This window comes from Sphaeramia orbicularis, chromosome 9, assembly GCF_902148855.1.
Source record: "Sphaeramia orbicularis chromosome 9, fSphaOr1.1, whole genome shotgun sequence".
NCBI classification, from domain to species: Eukaryota; Metazoa; Chordata; class Actinopteri; order Kurtiformes; family Apogonidae; genus Sphaeramia; species Sphaeramia orbicularis.
Window position 1 is genome coordinate 20,796,916 of NC_043965.1, and position 22,832 is coordinate 20,819,747.

Below are 22,832 nucleotides of genomic sequence, written 5' to 3' on the forward strand. Positions count from 1 at the left end.
TGTAGTTAAAACTCGCTTATCATTGAAATTACTGCAAGGTAAGATTAAAAAGGTACGAGGAAAGACTTAAGGTAGTGTTTTATATTTTACTATGACAAAATGAATAACGAAAGGACTGTAAATGCTTATGAGAAATATTTATATTTTACATAAAAAAATTACCAACTGGTATTAATTTATGAGTATGAAACTAATGTCATACAGTGCTCATACTATAATCATGACAAGACTGAGTGGGATTTCATCATGAAGCACTAATCCCCCCATTTTTAGAGTTCATTAAAGCCTTCCCACAGTCAAGTAAAACTGAGCAGAAATGTGACTTGAGCATGATGTCATTAAATCTGATTTAGGTGCAAATTCTAGAAAACTTTTAACACCTCCCACTGAGAATGCAAATGGCCTGAAAACTGAAGGAGTTAAATTTGCCTTGAGGGTTATTTTTAGTCTTTACTCAGAAACTGTGAGTAAATGTCAGAGACGAAGGCAGCAGTTAGTGGGGAAAAAAGGGGGGGAATATATTGCAGGAAATAGAAATGGAAAACTACAAACATCTGTGATCTGTGACTCAGTTCATGAATGGCAATGATAGATGCAAATAGGATGTGTACACAGATGTTGGTCCTCCACACACTGCATCACACTGTGCAGCAATGCCAGACAAATTCACCCATGACTTTTAACATTAGTGTTTGTAGTCTCTGTAGTACAAAGCTAAAAGATATCAAACACATTTCAAACATTACTCTTTTACTGCTCACATTTATGATGGTCCTAAAACTGGAAGGGTGTTGAGCTCTGAAGTCATCTCCCCAGAGAATACTGAGTATCTCCAGTAAGAAACTTTAAATTTGTGACAAAGATATTGCCGTGACTTAATCTAACTCCCCTCCTCCTGTTTAAAAATACAACTTCTAAGACAATAAAGCAAGGCAGTTACGAGTCTAAGTGGCTGAAATGAAGCACGCTCATAGGACAAAAATCCATAAGCCTCTTGTGCTGATCACTCTAGTTCACTGAAGTGAATATCAGAGATAAATACAACTGTTATCTTGAATGATTCACTTTGGACTTAACAAGTACCACAGAATAGCAATAAAAATATTGATAACCAATTCAACTGATTGACAGAAAGTAGTTTTTCTCCATTAGGATATTAAAAGTTTATGAGCAATAATTTATTCTGTCCAAAAGGCTCTAATTGGCCAAGACCATATCGATCAGGAACCACAATATGATTTGTAATGTGGTCAGTGATGTCAGAGTAAAATAGTGTGAGGAAAAACCCCTCCATCTCACTGCAGTGGTTTCCTTCATAAACCTTACAGCAAATTACAAGTTACGGGAATGGAGTATAAAACTATATTCTAAATTATACATCTAGATTGTGAATGTATGACAAAAAATAAATGAGTCCCAAATGTAATTTTCGATCAGTCCTTAAATTGGCTACTAGCAGATGTGGGTGTATAAGGGGAATAAAAATTGCATTCCCCTCTTTAGGCTCTATTTAGAGAATGATGGTAACAATACTGTAATAATGATCATCACTGGCTATATTAACATGTGCCCAATAATTATACATTAAAATCATGTTGACTGAACCTTTATGACATGTTTGCTTTTAGCAGAAGGATACTGTGTGACTTCATGATGAGCACATCAGTATATAATATACATATATATGGAGATGAGAGGCCAGATGGAAAAGCCACCATAATGAAATGCACAGCAATCTGATGTGAGTCAGTAAATTGGTATCCATAGCATTTGGAGCCTATGGCAACGTACACAGCTATGAATGCAGAAGTAATGTGCAGCACACCACAGTGTTCCCAACACTAGGTGACCAGATATATGTACATAAGCCTAAACAGGGCAGGGGAATACAGCCCAAAAATTCCATTTTAACGTTTTCTTCTATTAACAATGATTCATGGTATTATTTTTTTTTTTTTCATTTACCCAAGGACAGGACAAAACATGATTATTAAAAAACAAAAACACTATAAGTCATATCTCAATTTTGCAATTTTCAGAAAGCAGAACTTGATAAATCAAATAAATTCAATATGTTGTGCAACCCTATGTCTAATATATTTTACGACCCAATCCAACTTTTTAAATTTTACATCAATCTCTTTATGACTGCACCAACACAGATGGCCACAGTATCTTTTTTTCTAAAACACCTAAAAATTGGATTACATTGAGTAAATATAACTTTCAATAGAAAACTGCATACATCGCTTTGATTTGCTCATCCCCTCCTGGTTCCACTCTCTTTTCTGGCAGTTTTTACAACAATAACTATCATGTATATCCAGTTTTTAAACACTGTTAATGTACAGACAAAAGATCAATACCTCATTTGTTAAAAACAAGTAATGTTCCTGCCTGAAACATTATGATCAAACCAGAAAACAGCAGCCACACCCAGCTGTCACATTTCTATCACTGCCAATTGAAGCTGGACAACTACTCATGACCACTAGAGTCATTTAACCTGGGAATGAATGAATGATGATTGATGTCAATTCCACACTTTGATGTTGACAATAAATGCCAGGTGTTAGTTGGTGTTATATCCCGTGTGACAGAGATAGAACACAACACTGACAACTGATCCATCTGTAAACAGTCATTCCTGATCATGCACAGGGGGGTGGATTTGAGTTTTATTACGTTGACCAAACCTGAGAAACTTTGGGCATATATCTCTAAATTTAATTAAAATATCCAAAATGAATGATGCATAATAAACGACATTAAAAGGGACATGCAATTAATATTGGTCTGCTGAACTTATGTTAAGGTAATTATGCTTCCCTCCAACACACTGATACTATCAGTGAATGGTGTTTGTGTGGGATCTGCCTTATGCACATTATTATCTTAATTATATCACAGTCTTAATTGCACTATAATCGCATTAGATATGTATTGAAACATTGCTACAGAGAAAACAGATGAATACACAGCTAAAAGTTCCACAACACAAAGACATAAATTACAGAGAGAGATGCTATTAGATGCACAAAGAATTAACTAAGTTATTCATTGTTATAGTGAGATGATCTTAAGGTACGTTGTAAATAATAAAAAGTGTTTTTCTCATTCCTGTATTGAAGCTTGCATGAAAGAAAACATCAATTAAGTTTACAGCTCATGAGGCAAGAAATCCAGCAACACAGAAATGTAATTTAAATTTACTGTGATAAATGTCACAAAATTGGATCAAAAAAGGCAGAAAAAAATGTTAATAGGTAAATAAAAGGTTTTGCTTTTCAATCAAAGCTATATGGATAAACCAGCTTTGTAAAAATTATTAAAGATTTTAAATAGCATGTTGAGTAATCAGAAAACAAAACCTCTTAGCAGTCTCTACGTTTGGCTCTGTTTGTATAAAACTGGCAGCATAATAGCTGCGGTTCCATGCTGTTAGGCAGAGAATTGTGTTTATGGAGCTGACTGTGCACATTTATGGTCCATTTCAGACATCACGACTCCAGTGTTTTCTTAGGAAGTTGGTACTCCACAATCATAATAAGCAGTTAAACGAAAAAGAAAACATTGACTTGATGCCTGTAGCTGTCTTACCACCAGGTCTGGGTCCTGCATGAGACTGAGGATGACCTCGTAGAGTAAAGGCCGAAGGTCGGATTTGAACTTGACAGAGATCCATTGTCCTATTAGCCAGATCACACGTCGGCGAATCAGCTTGTACCTGAGAGAGAGAAAGAGACAATTTATCATTAATACTGTTACCAGTTTCCCTCAATACTCTCCATCCATATCATAACTTAAAAAAAAAAAAAAAAAAAAAAAAAAAAAAAGAACCGACTGGCTGCAATCTTATTTTCCCAATGTAGAAATATTGCTCATGGACCCATTAAAAACAACCGGGCTGCTTATTCTAATGGTGCTTGAGACTGCTTATGAAATTTCTTTTATCAGTGTTTTACGTATGGTGAAGACTGCAGTTAATTCTGTGCTTTGAGGGAAAAGAGCTGTATCACTGTCCCTCTGCACACACATTTCCAACTCCATGACTATATCTAATTCAACCCACTCTCAGATTCTGAACATTTTTGCGCATGTTCATCTATTCAAACAGATTAGGGCTCCCAGAGAGGCAGAGATACTGCAATATTACAGAGAATATTGGAGGCCAGAACAGAAAGGCGGTTTATACAATAAAGTAACTAAAAACACAATGAAAGATGGAAAAAGAAGAAGACGAGGGAAAAAGTGCTTGGTATGGGAAAAGGTACACGGGTATTAATGTGTGTTTATGCATGATTGAACATGCAACACAGGAAAAAAAGTATACCAGTGAATTAGCCTGGTGAACGATCAAAATACATTAGCAGGACTGAGAAGTGTGTGACATGAATTAAAATGCTCATTGTCGCATGTCCTAAAGACGGGCCCAGCATGTCAGTAGCTGAGGGTTTTTCAGCAGTTGTACTGGGCCGACAAGCGTCCCCTGGCATCTGCCCTTGTTTGTATCCAACAGAAAAAGTATGCACAAGACCCAACTTGTCAGAAATAGGCGGATGAAAGGATAGAGGAAACGAGAGATGAGAGGATAAAGGATGGAAGGAGGGGGTGACAAACGTGTTGGCTCCTTGTCAAAAAAACCACAGGGAACCAGAAACCAGTCTGGGCCAATAGCCAGAGGATACTAAATAACAGCATGAGTCAGGACTTGGAGATGGCACATAAACAAAGAGTGCATATGTTCAAGAGTGCACAAAAAAGGAAACATGAAAATTAAGTTATTTTATGCCCAAATATATATCTTTTTTTTTTTTTTTTTAAATGCAGCAAAAAGCAATTCTGAAATCCAAATCTGAAATTAGAATAGAATAGAACTTTATTGTCAATGTCACAGAAACAACGAAAATCCATTTAGCTACTCTGTCCTGTTTAGCAGCAAAACACTTAGTACAAAAAAAGACTGTACAAAAATATCACACCGAATACTGAAAAAAGTAAGCAATTTATAAAAGCTACAAGATAAAATATTAAATATGCATATACTACTAAAGTACTACAAAAAAATACTGGAATATACAAAATGCTAAGGCTATAGTACAGATGAGAAATATAAACAATCAATAAGGATATGTATAGGATATATACAAGGTAAGATTAAAAAAAAACACAAACAAAAAAAACAAGGTGCAGGGGTTGTGACTATTGTGCTGATTATCTCAACAGTATCAAACTAAATGGCTTTTGGATTTGAGTTCTCATCGTCTTACTGATGAAGATCGTACTGATGTGCTCCCATAATAGCCTGTTCTCAAACGGTGCAGGCTGCTAAGGGAACAAACTAGCATCCAATTTCTTACAAAGACAAACAAGAACCAGACCTATCTACAATCTCTTATGGCAGCGGTAATTAATTAGATGCCAGCGTGACAGAGCAGGTACTGAGGTGCCAGTGGATGATCGTATTGGGCAGATTCCCAGGGCTGCTCTGTCATTGGCTTCCAAACAGCAGTTTGGCATCAGTATACTTAATACTCAGATAGAATCGGGGATATAACAAACAAATTATCAAATAACTGATGACTACATGTTGTCAAATTAACACTGCTTTTTCGTTATTTTCAACCTCAGTTTTTACATATAAAGCAAGGTCACATAAGTATAAAAAAATGAACGATAATGATAAATCCTGGCAATTACCAACAACATTTCTGATCACACCATAACAATACACATGCTGACTACAATTCCTTTATGGGACCTGTTGAAGTGATCAAGTGGTTTTTGTTCCACCCTCTCCATAAGGTTCAAGATTTTGTGCATGTGCTTGTGAGAGATAAATACAGAATATGTGCTTCGTCTGGAGAGACTACAGCTGCTTATATTTGAAAGTGTTCTGGCAAACTGGAAGAAAGAGATGGAAAGACAGATGGGTAGGCAGGCTGATGTGGGTATTTGTCCACCAGTCAAAAGGTCAAGCATGATTCATGCACACAAAACCTGCTTCTTCCTACAAAACTTCACACCATGCTGTACAGGCAATCCTGAACTCATTACACCACTTTTAAAAAAGAACTTTACTTCCCATGATCTCGGCCTCATATTCAGTAATTTTCATATTCAGTGTATTTACATCTCCCGCAGGTGAGTTATTATCAATGCATCTATACGATCCCGTTAACATTTACTGTGACATTTATGCTACCAGATGCGTGCATCACATCAAAAATGTTTGTTCACAGTAGGATTATTGTAACGGGTCAAAGCATGGCTCAGATTATTATATTATTTTGATGAACAGATAGAAATTCCAGCTGTTTCTATTACATGTTTCTGTAGTCGTTTAGCTACGGCACTGTAAGCAAATGTCAGTACACTCACAAGGATTACAAGTGTTTGTTTAATGGAGCCACATTAGGTGAAACATCTTGCAAGCCACATGGGGAGCAGATTCAAGAGCAACAACAGTAAGAATAGCAACATTGAAACTAGTCAAAAATTAACACAGACGAACTGATTTATCAGGAGAGTAAAGCCAGCAAGAATTCATTAACAAAGGCAAATATGAGCAAAAGGGGAAAAAAAGATGTTGAAAAAGATCAAAACAAAATGATCAAAATCAGTCATCACATTAGCAGTGTGTGTGCCTTTGTCTTACTAAACTCCACGTGGGAGGTCAGGCTACAACAGGCAATATCACAAGATCAGTGTATTTCGCAGTCTAATAATATAGATGAAGACTCACACAGTATCTCTATCTCACTGTCTGTCTCAGTGACACAGAAACCCCTTCCGGCAACTCTATGTCAGTATGAGTGATATTAAGGGTATGTGTGTGTGAGCAGTGTTCAATTAGGAGTCATATTATGATTTCCTGTGTGCATATTTATGTATGTATACAGTATGTGCCCAAGATCATTTGCGCTTATAAGCCATGATAACCCATCACAAAGATGACAAGCGCTTGGTTGAGGTAGGAGTATGAAGAGACTGACAGCAAGTCACTGAAATCAAGTGTGTGTGGGTGGATGAGTGTGCAGATAAGACTGCATTTGTGTTTATGTAGTCATTATGCCAACCTCCAACAAGCTGGCTTAGTGGCAGCCCGTGGCTCAGCCACAGGTATAAGTCAATCGCAATACTTCTGCTGACAGATATGGATAAGACTTTAAATATGTATGCAGCTAGACTTTGGCAGGATTTACAGTTAAGCATACAGTACCAGAGATTCAACGATGCACTGTAATACTATAAACACAGTCTTCTGTTGTACACTGACATCTTTTTTGAAACAATTAGATAATTTGCTTGACTCATGTATTATTGCAAGATCTATTCTCTATAATACTGATCAGAAAGTAATTGACTTGGTTTAATGGGCAGTCTCTTGCCCTGAGGACAGCATTAAATACATCTGGGGCCATTGTGACGAAAGTGGCAACAAATTGTCTGAGTTTGTAGAAACTTTAAAAGTAAAGCCAGTCTTCCCTCATAAGTCGTTAAACTTTTAGAGTAAGACTAAAATACAAAAAAGAACTTTAGTGCTGGTGCCAGAGGACTCCTAAGTCACTACTACACTACTTCAGCTATCTCAGTCAGCTGCTCAGGTAAGTATTTTGGGAACAGTGACAATAAAGTTTTAAAGCGATATTTGGACAGTGCTCATCCACACAGTCGATGCCATGCAGTTCATCTGGCTCTCCATCTGGAAGTACATTTGTCCATCATATTGTCTCTGTGTGTTTGTAGAAAAAGTGGCCTATGTGGGGCAGAGCAGACCACATATCCCACCAGACTCAGAGCAGATGGTGTTTTTTTTTTCTCCCCTTAGTGTTCCTGTCAGGCATGAGCAATCATGCTGGGATGTTGTCTTGCATGCTTCAACATGCCACACATACATCAAAAGGGAACTGATGATGCGTTCTAAATCAAAAGTGATCCTCGTCACTTTGCATATAGTGTTTTACTTAAATTTTCAATAAATATGGTTATTGCGCTGAATGAAAATTTAAACTGTTCCATATGCACTTGCTGAAACAGTGAGCACCCTAATCACAGTAGCGCTGCTTGTTTGTTGCCTGTAATGGAGATAAGTGAGGGCTTTCAAAACAGAAATTCCCAGGACTTTGCTCAAAACTAGAATTGATGGGCAAAAACAGAATCAATAAAATTTAAATGACAGCCAGCCCTTGGGAAACAAGTAACTGGCACAGATAAATGTGAGCTTAGAGGCAAGCAGGCAGAAGAAAACCCTGCAGGTGTGACAGCAGGTGGGAGCAGACTTCTGAATTTGACTTCAGAATCTGTCCAGGACACCTTCAATTTAGCTGCTATAAAGGTAACACTTCCCAACAGGCTGTACTGTTATGCTCTTTTAACTCCACTTTGCACAGATTTAGCATATTGATACTCTGATGTTGATCAAGGTCCCAGAAAAAGCACTGCTCTATGTATTAAATGCTCCAACAGACAGTGCAGAGAAGGCTGAGGAAGCCAGGCAGAGCACCATGATCTGGAGAGGCTCCGGTAACAGCGACAAATGTGCAATAAGCAAGTGTGTCGGCCAGAAAACCTGAACAAAGCCCCTGCCAAATGCCAATAATAGAAACTGTGCATCTGCTTCTCAAGATACTGCGCCAAGTTGGTGAAATATTTCAACCAATTCACTTCTTAAACTGAAGTACCACTTACACAGAAATAAGAATTTCATTAGGCGTGTTTTTCTTCCTGTATCTCTTTGTTATATCATGAAAGGGTGGGGTGTGTATGTGTCGTCTCAAACATACAGTCTGTGTTAAATATAAGTAAACATAAGTAAAGCTGTATAATAGCTCTAGGAAAATGGACCCCTATGGATAAAAAATTCATGGCTTTAACTTAACTCTCAATGCACATGCGTCAGCTTTGACACTCAAACACTCACTAAGTTGAGAAAAAAAGTTTAGTTTGTGTGACTTCATTGTTTATGACAGTATTGACTGAGCATGTAAAGACTTAATATTTCATGGCTTTTGTTCCCGTTTTGTCTGAGAAAGTATATTCCTGTGACTAATGCATTCCAGTGGGAGTTAAAATAACATACTGCATAAGTGACAAGCTGATGATGACACAAAGGAAAAGTGCACTTGGACAGCCATCATGCATATGCAGACACAGTATGCCTCTGATTGCTGCAGAAGAAGGCAACTTAATGTAACCCACTAAGAGGCAGTGAATAGGATCAGCACATTTGTTCTTTAAGATCTGCACTAAATCTATATTCTCATTGCACAAGCCTCTTCAAACGATTGTGGCGATGTATAAAATCTGACAGAGACATAGCTTGATTTGGCATCTGGCTGAAAAAAAAAAAAATTATATATATATAATAGTCAGTGGAAGTTGAAACCTTTATATAACTAACCTTGCTGTCACTAAAACTATATAAAAATCCTCCTGGGCAAAAACAGAGGGTTATCAACTAAAGACCTCTACGTTGTTTTCGAGATATGATTAGAATGTTAAGAGATAAGGCACATGTTATCTTTCGATCGCTGCACCACCGGAGAGGATAAAACTAACAATGAATTTCCTCAGCAAACTGCCACTAACTATGCAGCCTGCACACCTGCACCGCATGATCCTGTTTACATGAAATACTGTTACAGGGGCAACATGCAGCACATGTGAACAAGGCTACACATATTCTTGTTCATGTATACAGTGCAGTGTAATCCTGCATTCAAACTGAGCACCTCACACAACAAACAGTGTTATCTCCGTTCGTGGTAACAGCCTTTAACCTATTACCTATTAGTTATGCATTAGATTAGATGATTAGATTAGATTACACTTTATTGATCCCACAATGGAGAAATTCAATAGTCAAGGCAGAAAGAGAATAAAGTGCAAGAAAAAAATGTGCATGCATGAAGACAAAACAATATAAAAACAAAAATAATAATAATAGTAAAAGGTAATAAAATTCTAACAACTATATACATATTTACAACAGTGGAATTGCAGTATATCAGATGGTACAGGTTGTCTTTTTTTTTTTTACATTGCCCCTTTGAAAACACATTAAAGAACCAGCCTGCTGCAAAAGGTCATATTCTGTGAACTATCTGCAGTGTTTATTTGTTTTGTTCTTTTCTGTAGACATGAATCACCCCCATTTGAAGAAAAGGGGATGCATTGACATCTCCATTTCACACTGGGTCTCAATGTCCTGGGTCTGACATGGAAAAATCAAGAACCACAACTTTCACAAAGAAAAAAAATCGAGTCGCATAGTGTGGAGGTGAACTGAGGGGACCCTGGCATGAGGTAAAGGGGTTATTCGCACCTGCATCACATGGGAGAACAGTTACAGTGACATCAGCAGCACTGTCCTCTTACGTCAACGCCGACCCCATTGGCTGACCTTTTTGAGCGCTGCAGGCTCTTTCTTTAGATGACTTGAGGTTTTGTTCTTCGTATCACTCACTACGCCTCTGGGCACTCTCTCTTTTTCACTTTTTCTCCGATTTACTGAAACGTTCAAGTGTTGACGACATGACAGGTTTGGCCGCAGCTTGTTGAAAGACGGTGTGGATGTAACTAGCAATTGTTAATATGTGCCCCAGTCATGGGATTAAAGCATCACTTTGCTCTTTGTGAGACTGTGACTGTGCTGCTGACAATAATTAATAGCTGGACAGAGGTTAATGGTCAATTAGCGTGGGTTGCAGAAAGAAATGTTAACTACACCATGTATCAGGCACCACTAATGTGTGCTATTTAAAAAGAAAAGAGTTCTCATATTCATCATAGTGTAATTCTGCAGACAGAAGCCAGAGACATTAAGTTAACATCTCTACAACAGCTCTGGGGGAAAAAAAAAAAAAAAAAACTTTTGGGGGAACAATATGCTTACTTTGTTGACAATGTGCAGATAGGAAATGATTCAATTCTGTGATGGGTTGCAGCTGACAGCACCGCTTTCGACTGGATATTACTTCAGCTGTCTTGTTATTTTGTTATGTTGTTGACAGGTGATAACATTTTTTCCACCAGATAGTTCTGTTACCATTAAAAAAAAAACGTATAATTCCTTACTTTGTATATCTATGACACTGCAAGACATTTAACACCATGCTGAAAGGAATTTTCAACGTGGATGTGAACAAGACATGTGAGAATCTTGGAAAGGGAATGAATCATAATACCTGTGGTGACTAACTTGCAACTCCCCAAGCAGTTGATTCTTGAACCACTGGTCGAAGTCCACGTTGTCAAAAAGCTCATAGGCTGCCAGTCCCACTGCATTGTACACTGCAAACAAACCATAATTCACAGTGATCAAAAGAACATAAGAGTTTCATTAAACTGCCTTTTAGTTCTGAAAATAGTAATTTTGGCTCATGTGAAAAGAAATATACTGCATATTTCACAATAGATGAAGCTGTATTGTATAACAGAAACAACCCTAAAAGGAAAGAAATGATGAAATAGTGACAACATGTTGGGCAAATTATTGAAACAACACATAAATAACAAAAAAAAACTGCAACAATACCATGTAATTTTTATGGGTATGTGGATCAGCTCTATAGATGATTATCACATTTTGAGCTTTTGGGGTTTTATGTTTGCTGTTCATGACAGATTAACTACCCCTTTGGGATATGGTATGTGAATTTCTTGGTCTATAATACTGCTACATTATTTTTCTTTGCTAAAATGAGATGCTTAAAAGTTTACAATTTGATTTAGTGGTCCGTAAAGCATCACTGTACCTGAGTATTTTTTTTCCCAGTTCTGACATAAAATATTTCAGAGCTACAAAGTTAATATCCCTGCAAGTGCTGCATTAAAATGACAAATGTGGATATGTACAAGAGGAAAAAAAAAAAACGTGAACATGTGGATGTCTGATGTTAAAGAGAGAAAAAGTCAAACACTGCTAAAGGGCTGGTTTACACTTGGTTGAAGGTCAATCCGTAACATTTTTCAGATAAACAAAGGGTCTAAGCAGGTGGCTGTGGTTATTATGTCAAACTGGCTGATAGAAAAAAATGAACTATTGTGTCTCTTCCAATCATCAGCTTATAAAAACCAATTTATGCTCATCAGACTACGGACATCTTTTTGATGGTGGTATGATTCAAATGACTCCTACAACTTATTATAATTAAAGACTTATTTATTCTATTAGGAAAACCTTAGCATCCTGCTGTTATTAATCACCCCTTTAGCACTTCAGCCAGCTTTAGCTCCCACAGCCACAATTATCTGCCACTGCCTGCTGCCCCAGTACAACTTCATCATCCTAAGTGCCTACCATTTTATCAACACTGTCAACAGACTGCTGAGATCTCTACGGGAATCCAGCTTTAACAAAGTCCCTCTTAACAGGCAATCCCTTCTGTGTGTGATTTAGCTGCATATGCCATAAAACTGCACCTGAAAGGCAACCCTGACCTGACACATAGTTATAAATACTGAAGGAAATTGGAGAATCACAGGTAAAAAAAAAAAAAAAAGGTGTCAGACAAGAAAAAGGGAGGGAAACAGGATGTCAAGAGACACATGAGAGTAAATAAAACAAGGAAAAATGGATCATAGGCATATAAAAGCAACCAAAGAACAAAAGCTATTGTTAAGAATGAACCGTTTTCATGTCAAAAGTGCATAGCAGAACACTGTGATCTATTAATTATTTTTGTTTTGAGATGAGGCTGAACAGCTCTAATCATAAAGCAAATCCACAATATTCACATTTTTATTTAAAGGCCGCAGTGATTGTAAAATTCCACAGCCAGACCTGATATTTAAAACACCTACAGGAAAAGAGACCTCAGGCATGGAAGTAGAAATAAAAGGTGGATCCTGTAACTCACCTGCATCCTTCATTAACAGCTGAACAGGGTCTTCCACATTAGTCGGGCCTGGATAAATACAAATTAAGATAAATATTGCAGAAATGTTAATCAGACAAATATACTGTGATTAAAAAGACACGCATTTACGACATAATTACACCATTTATTTAGAGGCCAATACTCTTTGATATCAGTCTTGGTTGCTTTACTTTTCTTCCTCTGTATTAGTCTTGTTCTCAAAAATCAATAGCTGCCTCCCTTCAACTGTAGAATTACCCATTGTAGCATCTTTCTTGTTCTGACACAAGTTCCCCTCTGTCACACCAAACTCAAAGTAGCTTGGAGACAGGCAGGAAGTGAACCCTGTAATCCAAACATGTAAAGAATGGCACAGCTAATTTAGCAGCAGCACAAAGGCACAACACAATGCAACCAAAAAAAACCAGCAGCACTGTGGCGTGTGTACATCCGAGCTAACTGGGAGACTAGAGAGATATCATACATACTACTGCATTAGCTTGAGGCAACAGTAGCAAATATACATGCTACACTATTTAATGATATATGGGTAGCTCACACAACAAGGCTGTGTTTTATAGCGCAAAATATGGTGTGGGATTTGAGGTCTATTATGCGTTACTGGGAAACAGAATCAGTTAAACATCTTTTATGGCACTGGATTTATGTCATATATCAAGCTCTCAACATCATATTATTTCACATGTACAGATATTAGCTGCAACTCACAATATAACTCCCTATGTACAAATTAGATTGTGCACCACAAATGAGAAACAGAACATGGAGAGAGGCAAAAAATGACACCCGAGTGTGTAGAAATGGGCTCCATACACAAAAACCTAACGTTGTAAACAAATGAATCTCTACAGGACATGTATACTGTCACGGATTTACTGTGCACTTAAAGCTGAATTCTCCTAATGTGAACCTGACTTTTAACAGCTGTCAGGGGTACCCAAGAGAAGCACTTGGCCTCCTATGCTTGGTCACTTTCAGCCAAGTAAAAATCCAAATGTGAAATCCTAAATTGTTTTTTTCCTCTGCTGATTTGATACCAATGTGTCATCATAATTTTATGAACTGAAGGATCATTTCAAATGCTTTACAGTAGGCACAGTGTATATATGAAAGAAAAAAAGAGAACTTGATAGATGCTGATTTATTTAATTATTTTTTATATCTTGTTTTCATGTTGTTTCGTCTTTGACTTAAAGATTCACTGACACAGTTTATTGATGACTCTGGCCAAAAACTCCCCATTACCTTTCAGCATATTGATATTCAAGCAGCAGATAGAAAACAATAGTTCTGCTTCTCTAGAATGTTGTCATGTACCCCATGATGCAGACTTTAACACTTTCAGTGCCATGGGCCGATTAAATCGGCTTTACGAAAACAACCTGTAAAGTGCCACGGGCCGATCAGATCGGCTTTGGAGAACACGCCATATTTGTGTACAAACAAACCATCCACCCCCATTTCTTTCTCACATTTCGATGACGTTCTTTCTGTGTCCCCCTTTTGAGACCAAGCAGACGGGAATTTGAGGTCACACGACCGAATAATATTGTTATTTCTTTTTAATGTTTCTTATTCTCCGGTGTTTCATCAGAGGGAGCCCTCCATGCCGGGGGGCGGCTGTGGACTCCGGGGGCTGTGGCGCCTTCTCTCACTGGGGTCCACTCCTTTCTGGTGGGTGGGGGTCCCAGTTGGCCCTCTCCCACTAGTTGGGATGCGGGGCTGTGTTGCTGGTGCCTGGTCGGCGGCTGCCTCCTGGTGCGGATGGCTCCCTGAGACAGCGCCTCCTAAATTGATGTTTTACTTTTACTTGTACATTTTTGTTCTGGTCTACCCGTGCTCAGTCAGTCTTCTTAAGTATGTGTGAGCTTGTGGGTTTGCGTGTGTGTGTGTGTGTGTGTGTGTGTGTGTGTGTGTGTGTGTGTGTGTGTGTGTGTGTGTGTGCGGGTGAGTGGGTGGGTGGGGGGCGGTACTGATTTTTAAACTGATATGTAAAGCACTTTGTGCTACAGTTTTTAATGTATGAAAAGTGCTATATAAATAAAGATTATTATTATTATTATTATTATTATTATTATTATAAATTATGCAAATTACGATCAATAATGAATCGGCTGCGTCCGGTGCGTTTTGGATCTAATCAGCAATCGGTCGGATGTTACCGAGCGGTTTCCTGCAGGATTCTTCAAATATTATAAAAACGACGCGAAATACTGAAAAACGTCCAAATTCTGTGGCACTTTCAAGGCTTATTAGCCCCTTAACTGTCTGGCACTTAAAGAGTTAAAGATTCAAACATTTTTTACTGTCAGTTCACTAAATGCACAGGACATCCAGAGAACTGAGATACTGTTTCTCTCTCACCTTGTTAAAGGAGTGATATTTTGCTTTTTTTAAAATGGAATTATGCATTTTAAAAACCTGCCTGTGGTCTACAAACTGTAAATGCTATGCTTGGGTCTGAATTTTTCATTAATAAAACTCCACAGGTCCATCTTCAACCCTATTTCAGAGTAATGACACCAGAAAAGCCATTTTGAACACTCCATCCCCTCCAGGTTGTGCTGTGCTGCTGTCCCGTTCAGCCATTTGTGTTCGTTAATACAACCAACAACTGAACATTTTAAATAATCGGCTCCAAGTTTGGACATATTTTCAGTTTTTACTACAACCGCTGCTGCTGACAAACAATTACGGCGTACACAGAGAAATGTTCGTCGGAAGTCTTGACCTTATCTGTGCAGATGCTGTGACGTAACTAGTTACAGATGCAACAAATTAAGAAGAAATTAAAACGGGTTGTAGAAACCCACAGGATTTTTGCCAAAATGAATATAAAGATAGCTTTGCAGCACCTGGAGGGTTCAAATTCAAACTTTTTGAACTATTAGGGTCCAAATACACAAATAAATGTACCAAAGACTAATAAAAGTGGGTTTAGCAAAATATGACCTCTTTAAATGGCATGCCCCCACCCTACTGCATCATTACAGACTGGAAAAACATCCGTAAATGGATGTTTATCAGTCCTGGTGCGTCTATAGCCTGTCCGTTCATGGGAGTTGATCTCTCCTTCACTGTGGTTCTCCCCGAGGTTTCTCTTTTCCCACTTTTTTCCTTGCCGAGAAGGAGGGTCTAAGGACGGGGGATACCCGGGACATTAATCCATTTCCTTCATCTACTGCTTATTTGACTGTTGTTTGTTTTCATATCCTACTAATACTGTAAAGCCCTGTGAGGCAACCTTGTTATGATATAGGGCTCTACAAATAAAACTGAATTGAATGCATTTTTTTTTTTTTTAAAAAGCAGTAAAATAGAATAATAGGAATAAATAAAGTGTTCATTTTCAGTCTATTAAAATTAAAAGCAGTAGTGTAATACAGTGACAGTTTATGAGGTGAGGAGGTCCATAGTGGAACCAAACAGCAACAGATTTGTCAAAGCAGGAGATAGGGCAATAGCGCAATGTTTATAATAAAGTCCAAATCACATAATGAGTCTTCTCAAACTTGTGTGCAAAAATGTAGCTAATATACCAATGCTTTGGGAGGGGTGATGATGCAAGGTAAACATGCTAGTGGCATATTTAATTCACTACCCTGTTAAAGTTTCTGTCAGACATGACTCTACTGCTCATCATAAGGGCAACAAGACAGATCTCATATCTGTGGTATTCTGGCTTCACAGTGAAACAGCGTTGGGTCATTTATCTTTATAATTCTGGCTTTTCCCCATGGATTTCTAACTCCTGCTTTCATTTAATGTTCGCAAATAAATATCACCAGAGAAACACACGACACGGACCACTGGAGATACAGAGAGGACACTTAAACTAGTACTTAGAAATATTGGACTTGACTAGGCTGGAACAGACCTGAATGGAGAACAGCTGCAGTTAGACATGTGGCTGAGCTGTAATCACCCAGGGAATTCATACTACACCACACAAACCACACAGATTAATATTTAGGAGGATCAACGTTAACTGACCCTGGAGATTCTGAACCATATCCAGTAGCACCGGCGTCAGCGTCTGACTGTAGTTGTGGAAGATGTCGAGGAACAAAACTTCTGTACAAGGCTAAAGATGAAAAAAAAAAAAAAGAAAAGAGAGAGAGAGAGAGAGAAAAAGCAGAATGTCACTTCACAGTACACACAATACACATCCACTTGTTGGTCCATTCCAGGCGGCGGTAAGTGGTGGTGGAGATGATGGGGGTTTATTTCACAAGAAAAACAAATAATGCCAATGCGAAGTCTCTATAAACACAAAGAAAATGTACACAATCAGCACTTGCACATGAACACACACTGACAAACAAAGCCCTGAGCTCTCGGTTCAATAAATAGTCGATGTACCTTTGTCAGGGGATTTCTGTGTTTCTGTATTTCTGTATTTGTCCACATAGAAAAATATACGCCCACTGACCTCTGGTAGTTTATTGTTTTTCTTGTGGTAGCAAAAAAAAAAAAATCTATATTAAAGCATTGACTGAACTAATTTAAGAGTATATCCTGTGAGCCGTGACATCCTGTGTTATATTTATAAAATCCTTCTACGCTGGGGACAAAAAGATCAGAGTGTAAATGACACCTCTTACAAACCGGTCCACCTTTATGAAAATTTGAAATAACACAAAAGCTCTGTTTGTTAAGGAAACAAATAGGTAATATTGACAGGCCAAGGTCATTTCTAATCAGACCTTTCAACTGGTGGCCGTGGAAGAAATAGATGGACAGTAACATTTAGTGTATGGCACATTTTCAGGGTTGCCTTGCACCGTAATGTGGATATGAATGCCAAATTGGGGCTCATATGATCTACAGACCCAGGAACAGCTATGCTTATTTTTACACTACAGTAATGCTGCTGCAATAAAAACTGCACAAGAGAAAGTGTAAACATACTGGCATACTGTGTAAGACTCCTAAGTGGTTTTATATATTTATTAGTACTCTGAAATGTGTCCTTGTGCATGTATTTTCATGAATCAGTGATGCAACCTTGACAGGATAAATAAAATAAATTGACAACTTAGATTTACAACCAGACAAACATTTAATCAACTCATTGTATCAACTATCACATCACCTTTTTATATTTTATAATGTGCTTTAGTGTATAATATGAGAGCTGTGCGACCTTAACGTCTAATAAATGAAGATTTTAATGAAGTTTGTCATCCGGTGTCAAATGATGAAACTAAGGAGAATGGGCTCAAGACAGAGAGATAATTTTAGTGGGAAGGGAAAGGAAATGAAGGGCAGATCGGAAATAAAAAAAAAATAAAACGCTGAAAAGGAGATTATGTCATGACTGGGAAAAACAGCTGAAGATAAGCCAGTGCCACGTAGCTCGACACAGACAGAGACAGGCTCTAAACCCCCGGGGGACCACCAACTGTTTCACAATGCTGGTGATGTATACAATCTGTTCAGTGCAGTCACACAAAAACATGCATGAAAATAAAAAAATATGGCAAACACTAAAAAATAAATGACAATACACTACATTTTCAGAAAAAAGTAATTCCTGAACACTAGGTTAAAATGATACAGGCTTTAAACCAGCTAAATTTGAGACTTTGTAAGATAATTTTACCATATTTAAAAGAGTAATACATGACCAATCTCAAGTCCATACTGGATGGAAAAAAAAAAAAAAAAGAGTATAAACACAGTCCAGTTATAGCTTTCTATAAATAAAGACATTAACCCATAAAGACCCAAACATCCACTGGCGACCAAAATCATGCACTGATCTAAAATGTTTAATACCTATTGATCAGTAATCCTATCAATACATGTAAATAATTGGTGTAAAATGCAGTTTTTCCTCTTTTCATGGTCATCACATATGACCCGTTTGGATGTTCAGAGGCTTTGTGGTTACCGTGGAAACACTGTCATCTTCTACAACATTGATTCACCAATAAAACCCATGGAGTTGGATCAATGACAGTGGATGGAGACACTTGGTTTGTGTTCAGTCATTGACATATTTTACTGGATAGTCACTTTTTCTTCAGTTTTCTCTGTTTCTGATACAATAATCCTCAAATTTAATCTGATCTTTCTTAACATCTACATGATTAGTGAACTAAACGTAGGAAAATACCTGATTTTTGCAAGAAAATGCCAAATACAGAGGATTATTTTATAATAAATGGTGACAAATAACTTAAGAAATGTTAAATATATAGAGAAAAATCATTTGGGAATTACCACAAAAATAGTACTGGGTCTTCATGGGTTAATGGAGTTAATACAAGAAAGATTGCACTGGAGATGGACTTGTGAACGCCGAAGACTATTATTATACATGGAAACGTTTGTTTTTCTGACCTCACTAGTGGCTCTAATGTCTTTATAATCGCAGGTCCTAACTGAGGGTTTTCTTGCACATGATGCACTGTGGGTGGCACTTATATTACATATTAGATAGATGCAACAATAACAGAAACAAGCTTAATTTAAAAAAGCATACACTGTGTTTGATCCATGACTGCATCATTTTGAACAGTGATTCTTGCTTGCATGGTGGTTTTATTTTGTTGTTTAGTTAAAGTCCGATTAACACATTTTCTTGCCTAAAACATATTTGAAAGAGATCGTAGCTAGACCAACTTTATAAAAGCAACATTAACATCACAATCCATCTTTATGGCCTGCCAAAAGTATATTTAAAATATTTTAAGGCCTAAAATTCAGACTAAACATTCAACATGTAGGAGCCAACAATAACTTTGTATATAACTATTTAAACAGAATAATCCTAACAGGAGTTCTCTTGAGATGTGCGTGTGTGTACAGTAGTGTTTTTAACTTACCCGTAGACTGTATTTCCAAGAGTCACCACCAGTTTCTTCTACAGCTACAAATACAAAAGAACACTATAAGTTAGTGAATGATGCTCGACGCATCATGTCTGATTATGGCTAAGGCTGTGCAGCACAAAAACTGAACACTTTATCCTATTTATGAACATGGAATTTGCTCTATCTGCCCTTCTGAAACCCATATTTGTAATCTTTAATCATGGTTTTTCATTGCCGAAAAGATACTTTAGCTATTTATGACACACAGACAATTTTGTTTTGTTTTTTCTAATGAAATGAATGACTACTATATAGAAAGGCTGGGTGATATTTCAAATTAAATTGATTAATCAAGGTTTTGTCGCCTAAAAATCATGAAAAATACCTGAAAAATTCCTCAAATTTTCTTTCAAACAAAAGTTCTGATGCAACTCAATTGATTCTTGTAAATTATCAATTGTGAATGTATTACTCCAGTCATAAATGCCATGTAGTTTTAGTACAGAAACAGTATTTTTCAATCATGCTTTGTTTTCGGTTCATCTTGGATTAATATTCATAAATAATCTATTAAAATCAATCAATGAATCAATTGGAAATTGTCCATGACATTGAAGAAAAAAGTATACTGCAAAGGATTTACGCAGTTAATGTTACATGTTGGCTAAAACTGGGATAACACAGATTTGTCCAACTTTGCAGCTTACTACATATAAATAAGAAATAGACACATCATTTAATGTTTTACATACTTCTGCTGAAAAAAGAATTGATCAAATCTGCACCTGAAGCCACATCGCTGACTTCATGAATTGCAGAAATGGGTAACCCTCCCTGCTCTGGACTTCACAAAAACACGCCTGCTAAGTCTGTCAGTCTGCAAGTCCAGATAAGTCCAGACATTTGGATTCAGCCTGTGTATCTGGGGATGTGCTGTTACCAAAGCTCTCAGGGTCCTCTTCCCACATTGCCAGCTCCTCCTCTGTGAGAAGGAAGTAGTGTGAGACGAGTCGGCGCCCAATCTCTGTGAGTGTGGGGTGTGTGAAGAATGCAGTCTTGATTTTGTGAGCCTCAAGACTCTCTGGTTTACTATCTAGGGGAGGCAAAAGAGAAGGAGAGTGAATTGAAAAACAAATAAACACATACACACAAATGAGCAAAGTAATATTACATTTCAGCTTCTTATTGACCAAAAAAGCCATATAAATGTACCCATAAGAGACAATGCATACAGTAAAGTACAGCCGTAATAGCACCATTTCTCTTAATGGCAGCTTTTCTACATTTTTCTAACTTTTACTTCTATTTTATACTGAGGTTTCCAGAAATATGAGAATGACAAAGTACATAATTCAGTATGTAGCATAATATTTGCAGTGGCTTAATTATAGAATAGGCTAAATAGAGTGAGGAGTTATCGTCTTTAAATTTATCATACTGTACTAACCTGAGTCATAGATAAAATATATACTCTAAAAAATATGTATAGTACATAACAAAGACCACTAAATACCTTCACACATTTTAATCTTAAACCATTTCACAATGAAACAGATTACTTCTTATTTCCATTTTTATAACCTTTACTTGTGGACCATGACAGGTACAGTACAATGTGGCCCTGTAGGAACACCAAGCCACATATTGGTCCTCCTGTCTGTCTATCTGACTGACAGAACCGCCATCATAAATAAGTCATATGACCGCTAGGAGCTCAACCTTGTCAGTCAAGGCTCAACTTTTCCTACAGCTATGTAACCTTGGCTCTCCAAATCCTTTATTTTCATATTTTGAGATGAAGTCAGGCCTACCTCTGACATCAGAGCACGCTCAAAGGAACTAGAAGGATACCAAAGCACTAACACAAGCACAAAAGAAGCATGGGTCCCCTCTGTCAACTAATGATTGCTTAGGAGAAGGATCTTCAATAAGGCACACCAAAGATCCTACCATCTGGCAGAACAAAGTCAGAGTGCTGTGCTCCACAGCTAATGAAGCACCAGAGGCCTTTGTATGCTTGAAATAAACATGAACGACAGTGAGGTAGTGATGCTGATGCTATTGCAATATCGTGTCAGTGATCTACTTTGAAGAGTTAGCAGATTTGTGTTGGTCTTTCAATCACAGACCTAAAAATTTGATTTGATTGTCTTTCAATTCAATCTCTCTCCCCTCCATGTCTGAAATTTCCCTCACTTGTCTGCCATATCCTTTTACTCCTACATGACAACTCTTTCCAAATTCATTCCCTCTTCTTTTTTTTTTTTTGTAATTTTTTTTGCAATCCCCTCACATCTTACCATCGATGTTCTTGGCGGGCTTGTAGGCATCGTTTTTTACGATCATTTTAATGAGGTTCATGCACTGGACAATGAAGCGTTCAAAGGTTACTCCTTCCCCAGAGGGTGTAAAGACGTAGCTCACAGCAAATTCCAGGGAACGCTGGATAAGAGGAATAAATGCACATGGATGGTATTCCAGAAAATCTAATAACTACACAGAGAAAGGGAGAAAAACAAAGGACAATCATTATTTAATGTGAAATTTCCACGACAAAATACTGAAAATATAATAGGCATTAGGATTGGGAATCTTTGTTGTAAGGTCAATATGATACGCACGTCGACACAGCATCTTTGATCCGATATATTAAAGCTGCGTATTACCAACACATTTTAAAAAGCATTTCTTTAGTTTCATCTTTTAAGGTATATTTTCTCCACTTTTCAGTACAGTTAAAATAAAGATAAGAATCCCAGATATTTATATATGGTGTAGAAAACTAAGATGTGAAAGGGGGGCATCCTAACTTTTTCCATGACTACATATCCACACACTCAAACACACTTAGTCAGATCTGCACATACACTTGCATAAATACACACAAACACAAATTTGTTCTTCTGACATTTTTCCAAAGTCGTTTCTCTGCATGTTTCTCGCGCTCAACTTCTTGCTCCCTCGCCAATATAGTCAATATAGCATTCATCCACGGTGCATGTGCTACAGTGCATATTGTAGTGTGCAGTGTACACATCCGCAAACCCGCGGCGCACATTAACGTGGATCTTCAGAAAATAAAAACTTTACCCAAATAAATAGTATCACTTCTAAATGCAAATAAAAA

General features: G+C 37.5%; 1 protein-coding gene across 2 annotated transcripts in view; it reads right to left on the reverse strand.

Annotated features, from left to right (window-relative positions):
* Positions 1–22,832, reverse strand: part of ipo11 (importin 11) — a 147,341-nt gene that overhangs the window by 85,495 nt on the left and 39,014 nt on the right. For both annotated transcript variants that reach the window (XM_030143938.1, XM_030143937.1), the window contains 7 exons: positions 22,006–22,198; positions 20,646–20,798; positions 19,718–19,761; positions 16,878–16,968; positions 12,864–12,911; positions 11,190–11,295; positions 3,601–3,727 (listed from right to left, as the gene is read on the reverse strand). In XM_030143938.1, the coding sequence (XP_029999798.1) occupies positions 3,601–3,727; positions 11,190–11,295; positions 12,864–12,911; positions 16,878–16,968; positions 19,718–19,761; positions 20,646–20,798; positions 22,006–22,198 (762 nt within the window). The remainder of the gene's footprint in view (positions 1–3,600; positions 3,728–11,189; positions 11,296–12,863; positions 12,912–16,877; positions 16,969–19,717; positions 19,762–20,645; positions 20,799–22,005; positions 22,199–22,832) is intronic.